Raw genomic sequence first — 20,799 nt, forward strand, 5'->3', positions numbered from 1 at the left:
GTGGTTTAGGTAAAAAAAGAGAAATGAATTCACTTAAATGCACATTCATGTGAATATAAATAAACTTCCAGACCAAAGCCAAAATTTCCTTTCATGTACAATAGTAAATGGAACAATGCTGCAAAACTTAATAAGCAGTATTTCTTAAACAGAATTAGCCTGCAGCTCAACCAAATACATGTTTCAAAATACACATACCTGCAATAACATGGGACATGAATAACCATGGGTTTCCAGCAACAGGATTCCACCCAAACTATCAAGAGAAGTTTCAAATTATTAGACACGAAAGTCTCCTCTAGCTGTTAGCCGCTAGCTCAGCGTGTCCATTTTTCCTACCGTCTAACCCATGAATTGCAAAGCAAGACCATAAAACTGAAATCTACTCAGATGCTACTGTATGGGCAGTTCATGCTGTTAATGCACTGTCATGTTAACCTCAATGAGGATTTTCAAATATGTTTTAAACTCATATTCAGTCAGGGCGGACTGAGGAAGAACTTACCACAGCAAAAGCTTCATTGCTACTAACGGATAAGCTTAGGGAAAACCCGTTTACCAGTAGCAGACTTCCGCTGCGGATTTTCAAAATAAAAGTATCAAAATAAACCCATGGTTGAGATCCCAAGTTTAACAGGAATTTAACAACAACAAAACCATATTCATTCTTTTACATCGTTACACTCCCCACACTGTCTAGCAGATCGTTACATGGAGAAACCTTTGGAATACAAGCATGCTGATCCACACAGGTGTGCACACAGGTGTTCACAGACGCGGACTACACCTTTCTTGGCTGCTGCGTCAAAGCACATTGTCCGCTGTCTATCTTGCGTGCTGCACAATAGCGTTTAATATTTAGTATCTACTGTTATCTACTGCTAGCTAGTTTATTGTGATGGTGCTGTATTTATTATGTTGCTCTTTTTTGTTTGTTTTCTCTTCTGGTTTTTTTTCTCCATACAGGTGATCCAGGTGTTTTGTTTGTTTTTCTTTCTTTCTTCCCCCCTTTCTCACCGTCTCTTCTCCCCTCTGTTTTTCTTTCTCTCCCTCTCTTTCTTTCATTCTTTCTCCCTGTCCTATCCCCCAGTCATGTCTCTCCCGTTTGTAGCAACCGAAAATAAAATAAAATAAATACATAATTATAATAAAGGTCAATCAAATGGACCAATATGGCAAGGCCATGATGATCCACTTGGTAAAATAAATCCGCTTGGCATCTTTCTTGGCCTTAAGACAACAATTCTGATGGCTAAAGATCGAAACGGGACAACAACAAAAAAAGAAAAAAAAAAAGTTCTAAACAAATGTCTGTCCTCCTCCAGAAAATCTTATGTATGCAAACACGTGTTGCAACTTCTTATCTTGTGCGCGTTTTTTATTTGACAGCGAATGCGCACCTGCAGACCACTTATGTGCAGCCCTGGTTATTTAGCTTGTCATTTTGCAGCCACAGAAATTCTTTTGTCCATGAAACCATAAAGCTGCACTTTATTTTTGCCTTATAGTCTGATTTCTCATAACTTTTCTGTTTTGTGGTAAGCTTTTCTTTGGCTGTCACTTCTTCACCCTGACCTGTCTTATTTGGCCCAGCAGAACTAAAATATATATCCTGCTGCTTTTACACACTCACATAACGCTCAGCGATTCTCTGCGCGATCAACCTCTCACATGTTTAACCCTTTAAGACCTACCATAGAACCAAGTCCACCAGAGCTTATATTATATTTTTACATGTTGTAGTGCCATTTTTGGGAGCATTTCAAGTTGCTATACATCAATACAACCATTATAGTCCAAATTTTAATAATATGTATGCATTAAGTGCATAGAAATTACATAAATTGCAAGAAAGTGCAATAAACTACAAAAAAAAAAGTTAGAGAAATTTAAGAGGCTTATCCCTCAAAACTGTAAATACAAAAAAGTTGCACAAAATAGTTTCCCACCACAGGAAATTTATTTTGAGTGTCTTTATAGTTTTATTTTTGAAATACACCAATTTTTATATACTGCACGAAAAACGAAAATAAATATTATAGTGCAAATTTGCAAAAAAGCAGCATATGCATCAAAATAAACTATTTCCAGCAGTGCAATTTTAGTCCTAAGCATCCCAGAAACGACACAGAAAGTCATAAAGTCAAACATAACTTTTAAAAACACCAATATAGGCTCGTGAGGCCCTGATGGTAAAAAACTACATTTCCGCGAAAATGACGTCACTTCCGGTTTCGGGCAGGTAATGGCGGACATGCGATAGTTCATGCTGACCTAACATAGGAAGTGTTATGAACAGCTGATCGGATCGGCAAAGCGTGTTTCTGGAAAATTATGTTTTTGTTCCTGCAAGCGCTTTTTATGCCGTTTTTGCAAAGCCATATGTGGAAGGAAACCATGACCTAGGACAAGCTGATGGCATAAGATAAAATTATTGCGCTAGCTTACGTGGTTGCAGTTCTACAAGGATTTAAAAGTAGTTGCGCAAAACGGAGCGTGCCCGCTCTGACCGGTTTTAAAGGGTTAAGCTTGCTGCGGGAGATTTCACTTGTCATGTTTGCATAGTAAGCTAACGATTGATAAGATGATGTCAGAGGAATTGGTGTGTTCTCAGTTTTGTCACACAGCGATAGGACAGAACTTACTTCTTCACATTTGTGCACTGCAAGCCATAGAGCCTGATGCCTGAGGAAATGTTCAGGACCAGGAAACAGATCTTTGATGTCATCTCGTGAAAGTGATGAGAGCAGGTCTTCTCCAACATTTGCTTCTGCAATAGGAGTTTCCAATTATCACTACATTGCATTATCCTCATGTGCAAGCCAGCTGACAGCTTTGCTTGGGTAACACACAGGATACATAAGAAACATAATTTAATATTTACCATTTAAAGACAATACTCTATTCCATTATCTTCCCTCCTGACTGCTCCACAGGTTCTAAATTACCTTCCTCCGATTGACTGGAAAAAGTAATATATTTGTGATACATTAATTATATACATGTATACATATAAATGTCTTTTTTTTTTTTTTACTTCCTGTGCTAAAGTATATAATGAAATAGCTTCACTAATGGAAATTTGAAACTGGCATTAAATTATGGCACTTTGCACAGTTGTTGAATAAATTCACAGACACTGAAACTAATAGCACTAGCACATTTAAATATGCTAATGCAACTAAGCTAACCGCACAAGCTAAGCTAACAACCGGTATAGCCTACCACGCTAGCAACTTAACATGCAACATAGCAGAACACAAAACATAGAAAAAACAAAACAGTCACATACCTTTCAGGGTGGCAATTTTTATTTCGTCCAGTTTCTCCATAGCGTGCCTTAATTTCTTCACACTGTATCCCAGACCCCAAAATATTACTAATCCGCAATCCAAACTTGAGGCGCGAAGCTAGAGGCACGAAGCTGGACTGTACCAACTCAGGAGTATGGGGTTGTGTACAGAAATGGTTTAGTTCGCTCTTTTATATCTATAAAATTATATATATTTAAAGATTTGACTATTTAGTTAGATTATATTCAGTAAATACTGACATGTGGGTTCTATTACTTACTACAGCTGTTATAAGGCACCGAATTAGGATAGCCATTCCTACCCCTTAATGGAATAATCCTGGTCATCTTAGCTTTATGGGAAAAACGGTTCACTGACCAGTGAAACAAAATGATTTGGCGCTGTGTTATCTGCTTCGTTTTTGTGGGTCTGACCCTCAAATTCTTACTGAGTCATATTAATTATGCCCATAGCCATAGTCCAGATTTCCGTGTAGTTTGTGGCATAGATGGATGTGTCAAAGAATATCGTGTTTACAATTCATTTTGGTATCACATTTGTCGAACACACTCTAACCACCTTGGCAATGGACAATGCAGCGGATCGACTAGGACACAAAAATCTGTAAGGTGAGACTGACTATATACTTTGATATCTTTGTAAATAATCATATAAAGTATTCATGTTAGATGCCTACTTGTTTTTACAGCTTAACAGTAGATATGTTAATGCTAATTCCTTGTGATCCACATCAATGCTATTTATTTATAAAGAATTTTCTGAGTGTTTAATTTCTCTTAATAGAGAAAACAGCATTTTTAATTTTTTTTTTAACTTTTGTTTTAAATAAACCGATGGGCATGGTCCAGAGTCTCCTTGGTTGTTTGGGTTTATTAATATTCATTGTTTCAGTTAGTTTCCTGGTTATTTGTTAATTATTTCCAGTGTTTAGGTGTTCTCCGTGCCTCCCTTGTCTTGAGTCAAGTGTCCCTGGTTTGATGTTCATGTTTATTCCTGTTTTACTTTGATAGTCCCATGCCCTGCATTGGTGTATTCTGTTGCCCTTCCCCCTGGTCTCTTCTCATCTGATTAGTGTCAGCTGTGTTTCGTACCTGTCTGCCAATTCATCGCTTCCCTGTGTGTGTGTATATTTAGTGTGTGCTTCCCTCTGTTCTTTGTCGGGTCGTCTGCATTTTCTCCTCTGTGTCATCTGTGTTCCCTCCCTCAGGTTTTCATGTCTCATGCTCCTTGCTCCAGGTTGTAAGGTTTTTGCAACATTTTCCATGTTTCCTGTGTTCTTTAGTTTAGCTTTCCAGGTTTAGGTTTTTGAGGATTTTTAAAGCTTTTAAACTACAGTTACGCTGCCAAATATCCATTAGCATTGAATTAGTATCAATTTATTAAACTCAGTCTGAAAACATACATATTTTAGAGTAAATTATCAAATGCAGAATATAATTATTTAGAAATTATCAGTGTAGCTTGTAATTAATGTCTTTAACTAGTCAATTAATCAACTAATCTCAATTGCAGTTCTAGGAGGGAACCCTCATCAGCGGAGAACAGAAGTCTGAGTAACATGTGGGCCTACAGGACTGATCCAGTGGTCGAAAACCAGCCAACAATGGATGCAGCTGTAGACACCAGATTAAACTCAGGAGAAGATGCAGTGATTGAGCAAAACACAATACAGCATGCTCCAGACAGAGTGTGCCCGGAACATTTTGGTACTTTTGACAGTAATATGACATTGTACTCTGGCTTCGATGATGGCGCCCATATCTCGCAAAGGCCCCTTGTTCCATCCCAGACCAACAATGATACCTCGACTCCAAACATTTCAGCAGCTTGTCCAAGCGGGTTCGCAGATGGAGTAGCATCATCCCAATCTATGGTAAGTCTATCACTACTGAACAATAACAACTTCTTTTGATAAAACATTTTACCAGTTTATTACACTCCTATATTTATTTCTCTTTTCTGAAGGATGACTCCTACCATGATGTTCTTACCAGACAAGCAACAGCTCTTGTATTGACTGCAAGAGAGAAACATCGTCTTTCACAGGTTTGTGCTCATACAAATTTAGAATGATTATTTTAACATGTGGCTATATTTATGTTTTTTTTCTCACCATTATTAACAATTTTCCCTAAACTGTAACAGCCTTTAATTCATTCTGATTATCCTAATAGTAACTATGGAAAACTGAGCATCACTTGTATGTGCCTCCAACTTTCCAGTTTACCTAAGGCAGTCATAGTCTCTAGCCATCCATCCATTCGCCTCCGCCTATCCTTTTCAGGGTTGCTCCCATCCCAAGCCTTCCTCCGCCACCTAACTCTTAGTCTCAGTTTAAAAAGGAAAATTGTAATCTTAATTAATCTAAAAATTTGCGTTTTGCAAGAAATCCGAGATGAATTTTAAAAATAATTCTATGCAGTTTTTTGGTTGCAGAGCTACGTACGTTACTAGTCCTTACATTATAAGTTGTCTATTCGCTAAAAATAAATCTCTTTTAATAGCAAACAACTGAGATGTCGTTTGTACTTTCTGTCTGTTTTTCAGAGTGGTGTGTATGATGTCGTTGCAGCATTACTACAGTATCAGGCATCGTTGGTCAATAATCTGAGAAGTCAGGTACAAAAGGTTTTCCAGCAGCATCATGGAAGTGGACTTGAAAAAGATGTTTTGGCAGTCTTCGACCAGATTGAGGATCCATTTGCCTCTGTTTCAACAACATACAGGCAGGATGATGTGATAAAGAGAAATTTCAATTTTGTGGAGTCCGAGGAGGTTTGTGTTGGGTATACTGCTGTCATAGTAAAAAAAGGGAAAAAAAGATTCCTCACTACTGTGCCCAGATGTTTTCATTATGTTCCGCTTGTCAGAAGTTTGGAACAGTTATTGTCCCATCCAAGAGTTTTGGCATTGATAGATGAGCAGAAGAATTACAGAAATGAGTATTTATATGATATCATAGACAGAGAACTCATGAAGTCTCACCGTTTATTTTCTGCACACCCCATGAAATTGAAATTTGTAACCCACTTGGGTCTCATGCCTCCAAAAATAAGTTGGTAATGTTCTATTATACTTTGGGAAACATTAATCCTAAATATCGATCAAAACTAGCTGCCATTCATCTACTTGCCATTGCAAAAAAAGAGTGCGCTTTCTGAATGTGGTGTAGATGGAATCTTGCAAAGGCTGCATGAGGACTTAGTAAAGCTATATAATGAAGTTAAAATTCAAACTGGAAATGGTGAACGTGAAATATTTGGAGCATTAGTTTCATTATGTGGAGACACTTTGGCGCAACATGAGCTTTGTGGGTTTTAAGAGGGTGTTGGGTTTGCTCATAGTAAATGCAGGCAGTGTGAATGGTCATTTGAGGACATGCAAATTTATTTTGATGAGGATAACTTTGAGGAACGGACATTTGAACGACATGTCCGGCAATGTAGCGAAATTGAGAAGGCCAGCACAGAGTATCTAAGAAGCAGCTTAAAAACAACATATGGAATAAACAAAAGAAGCAAACTTATAAATTTTCCAGCATTCAACTTGATCCAACAAACACCCCAAGACATGATGCATGTAATTTTTGAAGGAATTGCTCCATTAGAAATAAAGTGTGTGTTGAAACACTTAGTTCTTATGGGAGAGCTAGACTTAGATCTCTTCAATGCTGCAGTGACTGGTTTCCCATACTCTCCAGTTGATATTAGAGATAAACCAAGTGTTATTACCTACAGTACATTAGCCTCCAGTGACAATAAGTTGAAGCAGTCCTCGGGGCAAATTGTTCTTCTGAAAATTTTGCCATTTCTGATTGATGCAGCCAAAGGTACTGAACACTACGCATTCATTCTTGAACTCATTGAGATAGTTCAGATTTTACTTGCTCCTGTCATCAGTCTGCAGACAATTAACAAGTTGAAAATCCTCATTGAACAGCACTTGAAGCACATGAAAGCCTTTTTCCCAGATAACAACATCACACCAAAACAACATTATTTGATTCATACACCAAGCCAAATTAAACGTTTGGGACCAATGGTCCGTCATATGTGCATGAGATTTGAATCGAAACATTGCTTTTTCAAACAATGGGCGTCAAAAATAAATTTTAAAAATGTTTGCAAGTCTTTAATAAAGCATAATCAAATGTATGAATGTTGTCAGAATGTGGATAGTTTTGATCACCCCATTTTTTCCAAAGAATGCACATTAGGACCATCCTCAGAAGTAAGCAACATGCCATACTTAAAAGAAAAAATGAGGGCCTTCCTTGGAAATGATGAAGTAAACCATGCAGTGAGTGTTAAATGGCTTAATCTAAATGGTAACAAATACATAAGGGATAGGTCATTAATTGTTTGTGCTGTTGGTTCTAGTGCAGGGGTGGCCAACTCCAGGCCTTGAGAGCCGGTGTCCTGCAGGCTTTAGATAACACCCTGGGTCAACACACCTGAATCAAATGATTAGTTCATTGCCAGCCCTCTGGAGAACTTCAAGAAATGTTGAGGAGGTAATTTAGCCATTTAAATCAGCTGTGTTGGATCCAGGACACATCTAAAACCTGCAGGACGAGGCCTGGAGTTGGCCACCCCTGTTCTAGTGGTTTACCTATATTTGGGCTTGTGAAAAATATCTATGTGATCAATTCATCATTGTACTGTTTTGAATTCCAGCAGCACAATACCATTTGTTATGACAGAGATTACATGTCATATAAGATAGAGATTCCAAACATGGCACAAGCAACAGAACTGATATCTGCTGATAATCTTATAGATTTCACTCCATATTACAGTTTCACACACAAAGATATGACATATGCAGTCATGAAATATTACCTGTGTGATGTAATTGGACTACACACGAGCTCAACAGATGTTTTATAAAAGGTACGCTGCTTTACATGCATGAACTGTATTATCAGGTTATTGTTTTGGACAGTTTTGTTGTTGATTTTTCTATCAAATCTGACAGTTGAATGCGATTGTAGCATTGCCATAGTGAAGATATGTGTACTGATACTTCTATGATGCTGGTCTATTAATCTGTTTGACATGGCCTAAAGTGAATGAGTTGTGCTGTTTCTGTTTTTCAAATGGGTCTGTATTTCATGTTTATCATGTGCTTTTAGTTCCAGCTTTTGTTCATGTACTGCATGTTGTGTCAAACTTGACAGCAACTATATTACACTTTAGTGTCAGTAAATACATTTCTTAAACTGAGCAGCTGTTTAAGGAGCCTTACTCTTGAAATGAGAAAAATAATCTTGTTTTTATTCTGGAATTTCAACCAAACCATTTTCATACCTTGTAACTGGTAAATAAAGCTCAAGATGAGCTGAAATATCCTTTTAAGGAAAAGTTAGACATATTTTCCTAGAATAAGATTTATTTTCTTGTGCAAAACTTGCTTCTTAAGAATATATTTTCTTTTTAGACAAAAAATAAGAAAAAATGTCCATAAACAAGGGTTTTTTTACGTTCTTGAAAATCGTTTTTTGCAGTGCATGAAGGACATCAACGCATGGTCCGAACCAAACAACGCCTGAGAGATCTATATTGGTGGCCAAACATGGATGAGCTGGTCCACGAAATATTGTCCACATGCACAACCTGCCAATCATGTGACAAGACAGCAGCTGTTTCACCTGCACTGTTACAACCCATCAAATTCCCAGAGGGTCCGTTTCAACATGTTGCTGTCGACATTGTTGGTCCGTTTGAACAAGGAACCTATGACTGCAGGTTTGCCATCACACTAGTTGACTATTTCAGTAAGTGGCCTGAAGTCGCATTCACACCAAACGCCTCAACTGCGACAGTGATTGCATTCCTGACTTCTGTTTTCGCCCGTGAAGGAAACCCTTATGAAATTACAACTGATAATGGTCCACAGTTCACCTCAGCTGCCTTTGCTGAGTTTCTCGCTGAAAGGGGCATAAAACACATCAGGACAAGTGTCTATCATCCTCAAGCAAATGGATGTGTGGAGCGCTTTAATAGAGTACTGAAGGACTCCATACAGACAGTACAAGCTACTCAGCAACCATGGAAAACTGTGGTTACAGAACTGCTTCAAAATTATCGAGCGACTCCCCACGCTACAACCGGTGAGTCCCCTTTCCAGCTCCTCAGAGCAAGAGCCATGCGGACTAAACTCAACATCCTGCCACCACCAAAGGATGCTGGACAATATGACCACATCAGATCCAAAGTGACATTGACACAGAAAAAAAGTGCACTTTATACAGACAGAAAGAGAGGTGCTAAACCTACTAAAGTGACTGTGGGTGCTTCAGTGAGAGTACGAAAGCCATTCCATGTGGGAAAAGGAGAGCCACAATACACCAAGCCGCTGGAGGTACAGCAGCAGACGGGTGAGAGTTCTTTCATCCTCAGCGATGGGAGAAGATGGAATGCAGCGCGTCTCTCACTCGTCCCAGAGAACTCAAAACACACACAAAGAGCTGATACAGAGGCGGAAAACATCATCTCAGCACAGACAGCTACACGTCCCACCCTGCAGAGGGACAGACAACCACCAAGATGGACAAAAGACTTTGTTATGAAATAGTTCACAGGTAAAAAGAAAGAAGAAATATGCAGATGTGAGAAATGACTGTGAATGGAAAGTGCATTTGAGTTTCATTACCTATCTTTAATTCCAGCTGTGACTTCTGATAAGCTGAGAAGAAGGCACATGGTTGTTCCTTTTGATTCAGGGTTGATCCGGGGCATGTTTACTTGTCATTACAGTTCTTTTATCAGGATATATATAATACTGTTCTGAAGTTACTAATTGCCTCAAAAGTAACAGGCTGTCGAAGGTTTCATGTTGTGCTGCAAGGGAGAGAGTATTATTTGAGAAAAGGGGGAGATGTTGTGTTTACAAGGTTCTATAATAAAGGAAGCAAATTAGTACATGCTGTTACCCTGTCAGACCAGGGGTGCCGCTAATGAGGCTGGGTAAGAGAGAGGGGAGAAGAATGAAAGTAGAGAGAGGTAACAAGATGGAGTGCCGCTGTAAAGCCTGAAATAAAGTGTTGAACCCAGATGTCGCCTCCGCTGCCTGATTACAAACTCAACAGATGTGTGATTATCCTGAAGTGATCTGCTGCACTGACACCTTCACGGGTGATCTTTTCACGTCATCCATAAGGAGAATGTATGGAAATATCCTGTGAGTGAGAACCACAGCTTCCCTCTGTTCCAGTCCAGATTCACTCTGATCCTCTGGAACCTCTTCTGTTGTATCAAATCAGTTTCTGATGAGTTATATGTTATGGGCCCTCCAATCAAGCATCTCGCATGAGCATGAGATAGAGACCAGACTAGCCCATTCTTCAATGTCCACTCACTGTTAGGATGACCAGGATACTCTCAGAGTCCTATCCACTTTCAGAGTTTTAGAGACACTCACAGATGTGGAAGACTGCACCGAGCAATCTGTGTCAGACTCCTGATCAAAGCTCACACCTTCTTCAAATGAGTCCTGCAACTTGGTGAGACACAGGCTAAATGACCATCTCTAAAGTCTCTTTTGCATTAAATGTCACTTTATGTGTCTCCTTCTCTTTACTCCAGGTGTTTTTCCTTCTCTCGTCTCTAATGAAAAAACGCCTCAGCCAAGCTGCGTGCTTATGTTTTGCTGCGAAAGCAGCCAAGTGCATGTACACACTAACATTTGATCAACTGATCCCTGATTGCAATTGACACCCTTTATACTGTTCCAAATGCCTTCAAACGCTTATCGCCGAAGTCAGACGGTGGGTGTAAGTCCCAGCGCTGGATTAATAGCACTTGGCTGGATGCCTGTGGCTGCTTTAGCTCACCTCTCACCCCCTTACCCACCCCAGTTGCTTGTCATGTGGTTTATGGTGTCGTAATATGAATGTGTGTTGTGACTTAATGTTAAAAGATGCAAAATTACACACATACACAATTAACAATTTAATTACTGGTATCTAAAAACAGACAATTTTGATAAAATTATTCTAAAGTAACTTATGTCTACACCTGGAATGTTTCATACCATTTATTTTTTTCACATACAATTATATTTTTTTCCTGTATTTCCTTTTATGTACAGCAGGACAACCGAACAGTGAATCAGAGAAGATAAGACAACTCTTTATTGCCATTGCACAGTCATACCTAGTACAATACTACAACAAAATTGGAAACTGTCCATCATTGGCAGTGCGCACAACACAAAGCAAGATAACACAACACAGTAACTTAACTTGAAGTGGATTTTTTTAAGGTGCAAGAAATGTGTAAGCAAATGAATGACTTAATAAATTAAAGGAATGAGTGTGTTTTTATTGCACATTGTTATCATTATCAGTATTATATTATTATTATTATTGTTATTGTTATTATTGCCCCCCAAAAAGTGCAGGTAGGTAGCTGGTGCGGTCAGCTGTTTGCATTGATTAGGACTATTGCCCTGTTGTAAAAGTTGTCCTTTAATCTGTTTGTCCGCGACCTCACCAGCCTGACTCTCCTGCCAGATGGCAGCAGCTTAGGCTACGTCCACACATACCCGGGTATTTTTGAAAACGGACATTTTTCTATGCATTTGCACCTTTCGTCCACACGTAAACAGCGTTTTCGGTCACTGAAAACGGAGATTTTTTAAAACTCCTGCCAGGGTGGACATTTTCGAAAACTCAGTTTTTTGCATTTACGTGTGGACGAGGAAAACGGAGAAAACACAGCGTCAAAGGTGTGCGCCTTTTTTGACATCACTGTGCGCCACGTTATTGTTTTGGTGAAATGAATCTCTACAATGGGGGACTTAGACACAATACTGTTCCTGTTAATTGTACTCTGTAGTGTTTAAATGCTTACATATACACACACGGGACTCGGTTCTGCTTCTATGCACATCTTTGTTTACTACTTCTCACCCAGGCTTTGAGACTTCTGATTGGCCAACATTTCTACAGGTTAGGAATATATCGCTACCTGTTGATTTGGCATGTTCCTAGCAGCGTTTTCCTTAATTTTTGCGTTTACGTGTGGGCGGGATTATTTTAAAAACGAAAATGGAAAATCTCAGTTTTCAAAAATACCCGTGTACGTGTGGACGTAGCCTTAATCACCCGGTGTCCTGGGTGTGTACAGTCCCGTAGGATGCTGCATGCCCTCTTGAGGCAGCCAGTGTTGTGCAGATTGTTTGATTGAAGAGGCTGTCCAATGATTTTTCAGGACACATCCATGACCCTCTGAAGTGTCTTTTTTTGTGCCGTGGTGCAGCTGGAGAACCACACACAGTTGTAAGGCAGGAACAAACACAGTCATGTGTGTACAGGGTATACAGTAGGGAACTTACTACACAGCCTTGTGGAGAGTCGGTTTTAAGGCTAAGGGCAGAGGAAAGATGAGGTCCCACTCTAACTTTCTGTACATGGTCTGAGCGAAAGTCAATAACCTAGTGGCACGTTGTAGAAGGAAGTCCGATATCCAGCAGTTTTACTATTAGTCTGTCCAGGAGTATCTTATTAGAAGTAGAGCTAAAGTCAGCAAAGAGCAGCCTAGTGTAACGCCCGCCATTGTAGCAATGGCATTTTCAGTTGATCTGTTAGCAAAATATTTTCATTGTCTTTCATTTTACATTATGTAAATACATATTTTTATGAAAAAATATTTTAAAATTAAACAAAAAGAAAAACACTTTTTAAATATACTGTAATCCTTATATGCAGTGTTGGGAAGGTTACTTTTAAAACATATTCCACTACAGATTACAGATTACATGCCCCAAAATGTATTTTGTAACGTATTCCGTTACGTTACTCAATGACAGTAACGTATTCTGAATACTTTGGATTACTTAGTATATTATCATGCTTTTTACAACTACATCTGCGTGAATGTACTATTGCTGTGATTTATTACTGTTACTGAAGGTCCGCGGCTGCGAACCGTAGTAAAGGGACCTCTGACTAATGCGTCAGGTTCATGTCGGGCTCGTAGCTGAAAACTAGCTTTACTTTGTTGTCTGGGTCAACTTTGCTAGTGAGAGACAGAGAGAGGCGTTGAAAGGCTGCTCCAACCGAACTTATTGTTTCGGAGGAAAACACGAACACGCTGTACAGTCGAGTCTTAATAGCTTACTTTTCGACTATCCTTTTTCTTCCTCCCTCGCTCACAGACAGATAACATGTATGGCACTCTATTCTGCCTGCAGCACGGACTACACTGCCCATGAGGCTACATTCTTTAGAGCTATGCCTGTAGCATTCTGCCTATTAGCTTAGCACCACAACAACAACAAAAAGGCGCTCTCTCACCCAGGAAACACACAGTCGCAGAGAGAGAGAGCGGCACCCTGTAATCATGGCAACCGTAACACCACAATATGAAACAGGAAAATACCGCCGAGTAATCCATTTATTTCAACAAAGTAACTGTATTCTAAATACCACCTTTTTAAATGGTAACTGTAACAGAATAGAGTTACTCAGATTTTGTATTTTAAATACGTAAAGGCGGCACATGTTTTCCATTACTTTTTTTTTTTAAAAGCACAAAAGAAATAAACTGAATATTTATATTTGGATTAAAATACCTTTTTCTTTCACATTATAAAAAAATAAATATAAAGTTTAATTGAATCCTGATTGTCTACTACATATCCTTGCTATATATTTTTATTCATATCATTTAATGTGGCAGGAGTTCCATTCATTTACATTAACCAGTTATAATTTTTTCATCTGAGGTTTGTATTCACTGTCTGAGTAACAACTCAAGCTGATTTTTAACCCTGTGCTGAGTTTTCACTTTTTAAATCATTCTTAAATTAGTATTATTACATCTGGACCCAATGTACATTTCACTGACAGGAAACGACATTAGAAATATAATTATCCCTAACTCATCTGCTCCATGACACTGACACTTTTAACGGCAACACTTTCACTTCTTCACGAGTGCGAATATATGGAAACATTTTCTCAGTGAAAGTGTTTCTGAAGGTGTGTATGTGTGTGTTAGTATCAGGATCAGAGAACGACAGCTTTCCTCTGTTCCAGTTCAGATTCACTCTGATCCTCTGGAGCTTCTTCTTTACTGAGAGAGCAGTAAGAGGAGCTGATGGTGACCATGCTGAGTATTTGCTTTCAAATAACTCTATTCTCCATAATTCAGACCATAACTGTTTCTTCCTCCCCATAGACTTTGTCAACACACCTAGGTCCCAATATGCACTGTCTCCAACCTCAACATCCCAGCTGTGAGTCCCTGAATAAAAGCCCTCAGAGCCCAGGACGGAGTAAAACCAATGAAACCTCTCTGGATTATCAGGAAGCTGCTGCCTCTCTCCTCCTCTCACACTGGTCAGATCTTCAGACAGGATGAGGTTTGGATTTGCAGTGTTTGGGTCCAGAATGACAGGAGTGTAGGAGACCATGTACTTCATGTTGTTCCAGATGTTGAAGGTCAGGTTGCCCAGGTGTTTGGCCTGGTCTATCAGAGCTCCTGAGGGCAGCTGTGGATCATCCAGCAGGGGGCAGCGCTGGACTCTTTCCACTGCAGCCTTGTAGTTGTGCAGGAATGAGACGTCTTCAGCTCTCAGCTCCTCCTCTGTGGCTCTGACTGTGTCTGAAAGAGCTGCTATCTCTCTGCTCAGAGCCTCCATCTTCTCCTTCATCATCCCACTCTTCTGCTCCTCTTCCTCCCTCAGCGCAGCCAGCCTGGCCTCCTCCTCCTCTGCTAGAAACTGGTAAAGCTTCTTAAACTGCTCCTTAATCTGCCTCTCTGTGTGTCGGGCCTGGACCTTAATGTGTTCTGCTGTTTGATCAAACTTCATTTTAGCTTCTTCACAAACCTTTAACTTCTCCTTTAAGGGCTCCAGAGTTTCCTGAAGTTCCTTCTTGTGTTGTTGTGCAGCTTCATTGATGGGTGTGAATCTGTGATTGGTGTGTTGTGCTAAAACACAGCAAACGAGACACAGAGTCTGCTGATGGTCCAGACAGAAGATTTTGAGCTCCTCAGAGTGCAGACTGCAGAGAGTCCCTGAAGTTTTCTGATCTCTCCCCTGTAAGAACATAGTAATGTACGTTCTTAATTTTTTGCTAATTTTTTTGTAGAATTATTTTTAATTGTTTGCTAAATTGTTTTGTTCAGACACATTGCAGGGTCTACCTTTTATTATAAGGTAGACCCTGCAATAAAACAACAGAGAAAAAAACAACAGTCATAGACTCCTTATGAGCAAGCGCTTTGGCAAAAGTGGGAAGTTAAAAATCTATTTTAACAGGAAGAAACCTCCAGCAGAACCAGGCTCAGGGAAGGGTGTTTATCTGCTGCAACTGATTGGTCTGAGGGGAGGGTTAAGACAGGGTTAAAGGCATGCTGTGGAAGACACCCAGAGAATAATCATAAGTAATAATTCAGTACTCAGTATTCAAGTGTATAAACACATAGTGAACGCACCCTGGGCCATTTGACTACAGTAAATCACCTAATACAATGGGGCTAGGTTTCACAATGGGTTCACCCAAAACTTTGGCTGATTGTGACCCCACCTTTTTTCACCCTTGGCTTGTGTGATTAGGTAGAAGATCAATAGGGGGTTTGTGACCTTTCTGTCGCTGGTGGATCTAGAGGACGGAGCATGCGGATTGGCACATCCCCTGGAGAAGATGTATTTGACACTGCCACGGATGACCAAGTGGATTTATCCTCAGTGCACCCCAACTAGCAGACCCTTTTGTTACGTGCTTGATGATGTTGCTAGTGATGGGATTACCGTCTGTTTTTAGAGAACTGGCTCTTTCGGCTCGGCTCACTAAAAAGAGCCGGCTCTTTCGGCTCTGAACCGGCTCTTCAGGTTGTTTTGTTTTAATTAATTTATTATTAACAATAATACTAAATTATGCAAAAAAAGAATTACTAATGTAAAAAAAGTCGTTTTATTTATGTTTGTTTATATATAAATATATGCGGTGGCCCCTAGAGACAAAACACGTACAAACTCCAAAACACATTTCTAGCGTGAACTGAACTTCCAAAACAGAGCTACCTAGATCACTTAAATTACACAATTGAAAGCATATGTGTATTGTTTGTGTATTAATACACAAGCATTCATATATATTCAAATAATTTTAAAAAATGTTCATTTACCTGTTACTACCACACACCAAATCTGGTCGTTGGTACTTGCTGACTGTTGTAGCCACTAAGTAACAAAAGCTCAACACTGCGCCCTAGCATCCTGGAGCACTTCTGTTGTGTTTTGTACGTGCTTTGTCTGTAGGGGCCACCATAAATATACTTTTATTTAAATGGCCTGCATTTGTATAGCGCTTTTCTAGTCCCTAAGGACCCCAAAGCGCTTCACACTACATTCAGTCATTCACCCATTCACACACACATTCACACACTGGCGATGGCAAGCTACATTGTAGCCACAGCTGCCCTGGGGCGCACTTTATTTATTCACTCCACATAAAATGTAATAAATAAATCATATAGTACAAAAACCAACTATTCACATTTCAACTTTTAACTATTTAAATTTTCAGCTTTTTCCTTTTAAACAAATTTAAAGTGAAACAACACAAAACACTGCAAACCACAACACAATTAAATATAAATTATAATATGAAAACAAAAAGAACATGCACATTCTCTGTCATATGGGCCTGCATGAATAAACTTTCTGAATCCTTTATCATCTGCAACTGAAAATAGTTGTGGATGATTACTATACCTTTCTAATGTGACGTTGTTGTCCCTGGCTCTCTCTCTCTCCCGCTCTGTTCCTGTGTTACTGAGAGTGTAACTACCGCCCCTCGCCCTCTTCCCAGCACAAAGCACAAGCTGCCAAATGTTACCATTGTATTAGTTATATAAACCTTGTTAAAACATTCCTTCCGCCTTCAATCTGGGTTACTGCTCTTAGGTTCATTTCAAGTTTCTGGCCTCCGGGCCCCTCTGACAGTAATACTCCGTACATGATGGGAATCCCCCAGGAGCCTACACCTATTGCACCATAACTAATGGATGATTTAGGGCATTTAATCTCTCATCAAAGAAGTTTCTTGAGTCCTAAGAGCAATTGGTGAGCAGTCCCAGATTTTAAGCCCTGTGTGATTTTCCCCAAAAGGGATACTCCCACACTCCGCTACTGATTCTCTACATAATCACATGAGCCAATGTGTTAAAACAGGTGTAGGTCACAATCAGCCAAGGTTTTGGGTGAATCCATTGTGAAAGCTAGCCCCACCCTATCATGTGATACTTTGGTCAAATGGCCAAGGATGTGAATGGCATTAAGGCGTCTGGGAAGGGATCTCAAAACTGGATTATAGATGGCAGACAGCTGAATGCTGGAATCATTTTGGACAGAGAAGACAGATGGTTTAAAAGACTAGTGAAAGAAGTCATCTATGTCCACTGTTAATGACCATGTTTGAACAGAGGCGGTAGCTTATGACACCGACTGTCTGTTGTGTAGCTGTTTTCAAATACATTGATATTTATTTATTCTTTTTCTTCAACTCTCTAGTAATTACTTCTTCCAAACCATAAATATGTATTTTAGACCCCGTTCCAACAAGACTGCTCAAAGAAGTCCCACCATTAATTAATTTCAATTTTAAATATTTAAATTTAAATATTTTAAATATTATCAATCTATCTCTATTAATAGGTGACATGCATGGCTAACCTGCCATTTACGGGTATTTCAAGATCATGCTAAAGAACCTCAGTAAAGGTTGCCAGCAGTAAGCAGAATTCAAGGTTCCATTAATCATGACAAGTTATCCAGGTCCCGAAACACTTCTCTTCTCTTGGCTGTCACACTTTCTCCCTCTTCCTTATCTTTCCTGCTTGGCTTCTCATGTCTTGTATAGTCTTGCTTATTCTCTAACCCTAAGAGACTCTCCCAGACTTGTTCTCTAAAAAACCAAAGAAGAATTATCCCAATTGTCCTGTGGAGACGTTCCCTGCCGGATACTCGGTTGTGTCGTGTGTCTGGCGACACTCTCGATGGAGGACATTGAACGATGAGACCTGGTGACCAGTGACGGACATTAGACCTACTTTAAAATTGGATGCAGTTTGTTCGCACTAACCAAAACAACTACCATCTTCGTCTCATGCGGCCCCCCTGGCACCAGCTGGATGCTCAAGGCAAAAGCTGACGGGAATGACAAAATTCTCCCCTAGATAATAAGACTATTTGTTGTGACTCTCTCTCCCCTCATTTAAGGCCACCCGCATCGACCGAAGATTGTTGACTTTTGCCTAACGAAGGGAGTCACTTACTTTTTAAAATACCTTTTAAAATAGGGCCAGGCAGGTCTGGATAGCTTTTTTTAAAAACCTTAATAAATGCATTGATTAAAAAACTGCAATGTGCATTTTCTCAAGTTAATTTTATCTAATATTAAAATATTAGTAGTTCTTTAAAGCCAGGTTTACAAGTGGCTCATATATGTACTAACTTCTCTCTTTCCACTATCCCTTCAGACAGTCTTTATAGAAGCTGTAGCTACATAAAAGAACAATGGGAATACTGAAGATCTCCTGACATACCTGACAGCAGAGATCCTCCTCTGATCTGGAAGCCATTGAGTCTGTGAGTGAAGCTGAAAACAGCAGACAGGAAGTACAGTCAGTCCTGGCTCCCCTCCCTCCTCTACCACCTTCACTGAAACTTCCTTTGAGTCGTGTTTTTACTCAAACTCACATTCAGTGTGTGGAGCGTCAGCAGCTTGAAGCAGCAGTGTTGGAGTTTTCCACTTTTCTCTCCTGTAGCTGGACTCACTCAGAGGAAGCTGCTAGTTTGGTCTGAGCTCAGTCTGATCGTCTGTGCATCTCTCTTTACTGAGGAACAACAACAGGGTAGAGACTCATTCAACTACACCCACGTGTGTGTGTTTCATTCCAGAGCGTAGCTGTTTGTCTTCTTAAGACAGGTCAAAACATGTAAACTTTTAAGAAGCGAAGAACACAGAGTGTCCTTCAGTGGTGTAGTGTATATTCCACAGCAGCCACAGGCACAACTAGTTTGTTCTATTGGGATCTGTCACGCATTAACACACAAAGGTGGACTCTCTTTGTATCTCAAGCTGTCATTCAGCCTTTAGGACCCTTGATGATCTTCTTTTTTGCTAATTTAATCAGAAATATTTAATCATGATGCTGTGAATCCTTTTAATAACAGAACAAAGTTTAAAACTTTTTCTTTTCTCTAAGATATTTTTGTTTCCCCACCTTTTTTTACTCTATGCACCAGCTGATGATCACTTACCTGTTCCTTATGCTTTAATGAAGCCACTACTAACCAGAGTGGTGGATCTTCACTGGATCGTTGAACTACTAACAGTTAGCGTAACATGGCGCTGATGCTTGTTGTCTTGTTGCCATCATGATCCGGGTGAGTTTCGGTGTTTTCCACAGAGTCAGCAGTTCCACCTCTGGGAGGGGCTATTCATTTCATCTGTTGACATATAACACCAGCACTCTCCACTCCTCTTCACCAGAGTCTCAGCTAACCAAAGTTATTGTAGGCCACAATAGTATTTGTGAACCGCTTAAGTGACTTGCATTGTCGTACCTTGTGATACTCATTTATAGTAACTCTCCAGATGCAAACCTTCCCCAGAAAAGCTTCATTCAGAGGCAGGACTTCTAGACAGTTTTCTCAGCCATGGCTTTGCTCGCCCTATGCACCTGCCTGCCTCCCTGCCTCAGCTTCTGAAGTTCTGGATTCCTCCCCCACTCACTCGGACAATTCTCCCCTCCATACTCCTCCACCTGCAGCAAGTAAGCATCAAAGGAACACTCTAAACCACAGTCAGCCAGCATTTTCCTGGAACAATACCTGAACTTATCTTATTTCCATATCAGGGAATCCCCATGAACCAGCCATCCAGTATGTCTACACCCTTTTTGGCCACAAAGTCATAGAAGTGTCATTTTCACTGTCCAAGTTTCTCTGATTGCTTTCATAGCTCAGGTTGCATATGTACTTCACAGTTTTGCATTATTCATAGTTTATGTTCATTCCCACAGTTCACAGTTTACTTGTCTTGTACATTCACTTGTTTCTCTAAATAAATTTGGTTTCTAAACGTTTACCAGTGCCTCCGTCTGTATCCTACATTTGAGTGCTTTTTCTCTGAGTCGGCCTTAGGCCTGACAACTGCCTCTAGAAGCTGTCTCATATTTATGTGTGAGTGTGTGTGTGTGTGTGTGTGTGTGTGTGTGTGTGTGTGTGTGTGTGTGTGTGTGTGTGTGTGTGTGTGTGTGGGTATCTGTGTGTGTGGGTGCAGGCATCTGTCTGGACTCGTTTTTGTTCTGCACTACAGTACTGATTAAGAGCAGAAGAAAGAGACGGGTGGTGAGTGGGGCGGGAGGGGGGTAACTGAGTTAGTAACTAAGTTACAATATTATGAAAGTAAACAATTACTAGGAAAAGTAGCAATTGCATTACTTTATAAAAAAGTTTAACCCTC

At 39.9% G+C, this 20,799-nt stretch overlaps 1 protein-coding gene and 1 pseudogene across 1 annotated transcript; one reads left to right on the forward strand and one right to left on the reverse strand.

Annotated features, from left to right (window-relative positions):
- Window positions 1-4,872: 4,872 nt before the first annotated feature.
- On the forward strand, window positions 4,873-7,721 carry LOC146389628 (uncharacterized; annotated as a pseudogene).
- A 2,331-nt stretch (window positions 7,722-10,052) lies between these two features.
- Window positions 10,053-19,702, reverse strand: LOC146389629 (nuclear factor 7, brain-like). The gene is made up of 4 exons (XM_084922973.1): window positions 19,593-19,702; window positions 19,029-19,165; window positions 18,875-18,927; window positions 10,053-15,362 (listed from the first exon to the last, which is right to left on the reverse strand). Exons 3-4 carry the CDS (start codon window positions 18,908-18,910, stop codon window positions 14,202-14,204), a joined length of 1,197 nt encoding a protein of 398 aa, XP_084779099.1. The 5' UTR covers window positions 18,911-18,927; window positions 19,029-19,165; window positions 19,593-19,702; the 3' UTR covers window positions 10,053-14,201.
- Window positions 19,703-20,799: the final 1,097 nt, after the last annotated feature.

The sequence above is a fragment of the Perissodus microlepis genome, chromosome 3 (assembly GCF_051167445.1).
Source record: "Perissodus microlepis isolate ML-2025 ecotype Zambia chromosome 3, ASM5116744v1, whole genome shotgun sequence".
Classification (NCBI taxonomy): domain Eukaryota; kingdom Metazoa; phylum Chordata; class Actinopteri; order Cichliformes; family Cichlidae; genus Perissodus; species Perissodus microlepis.

Excerpts from the sequence above, each read along its gene's own strand:
- LOC146389629 (XM_084922973.1), bottom strand. The coding sequence starts at position 18,910 with ATGGCTTCCAGATCAGAGGAGGATCTCTGCTGTCAG. Across the intron at positions 15,363-18,874 it reads AGGAGGATCTCTGCTGTCAG|GGGAGAGATCAGAAAACTTC; the intron begins GTATGTCAGGAG and ends ATGTTCTTACAG.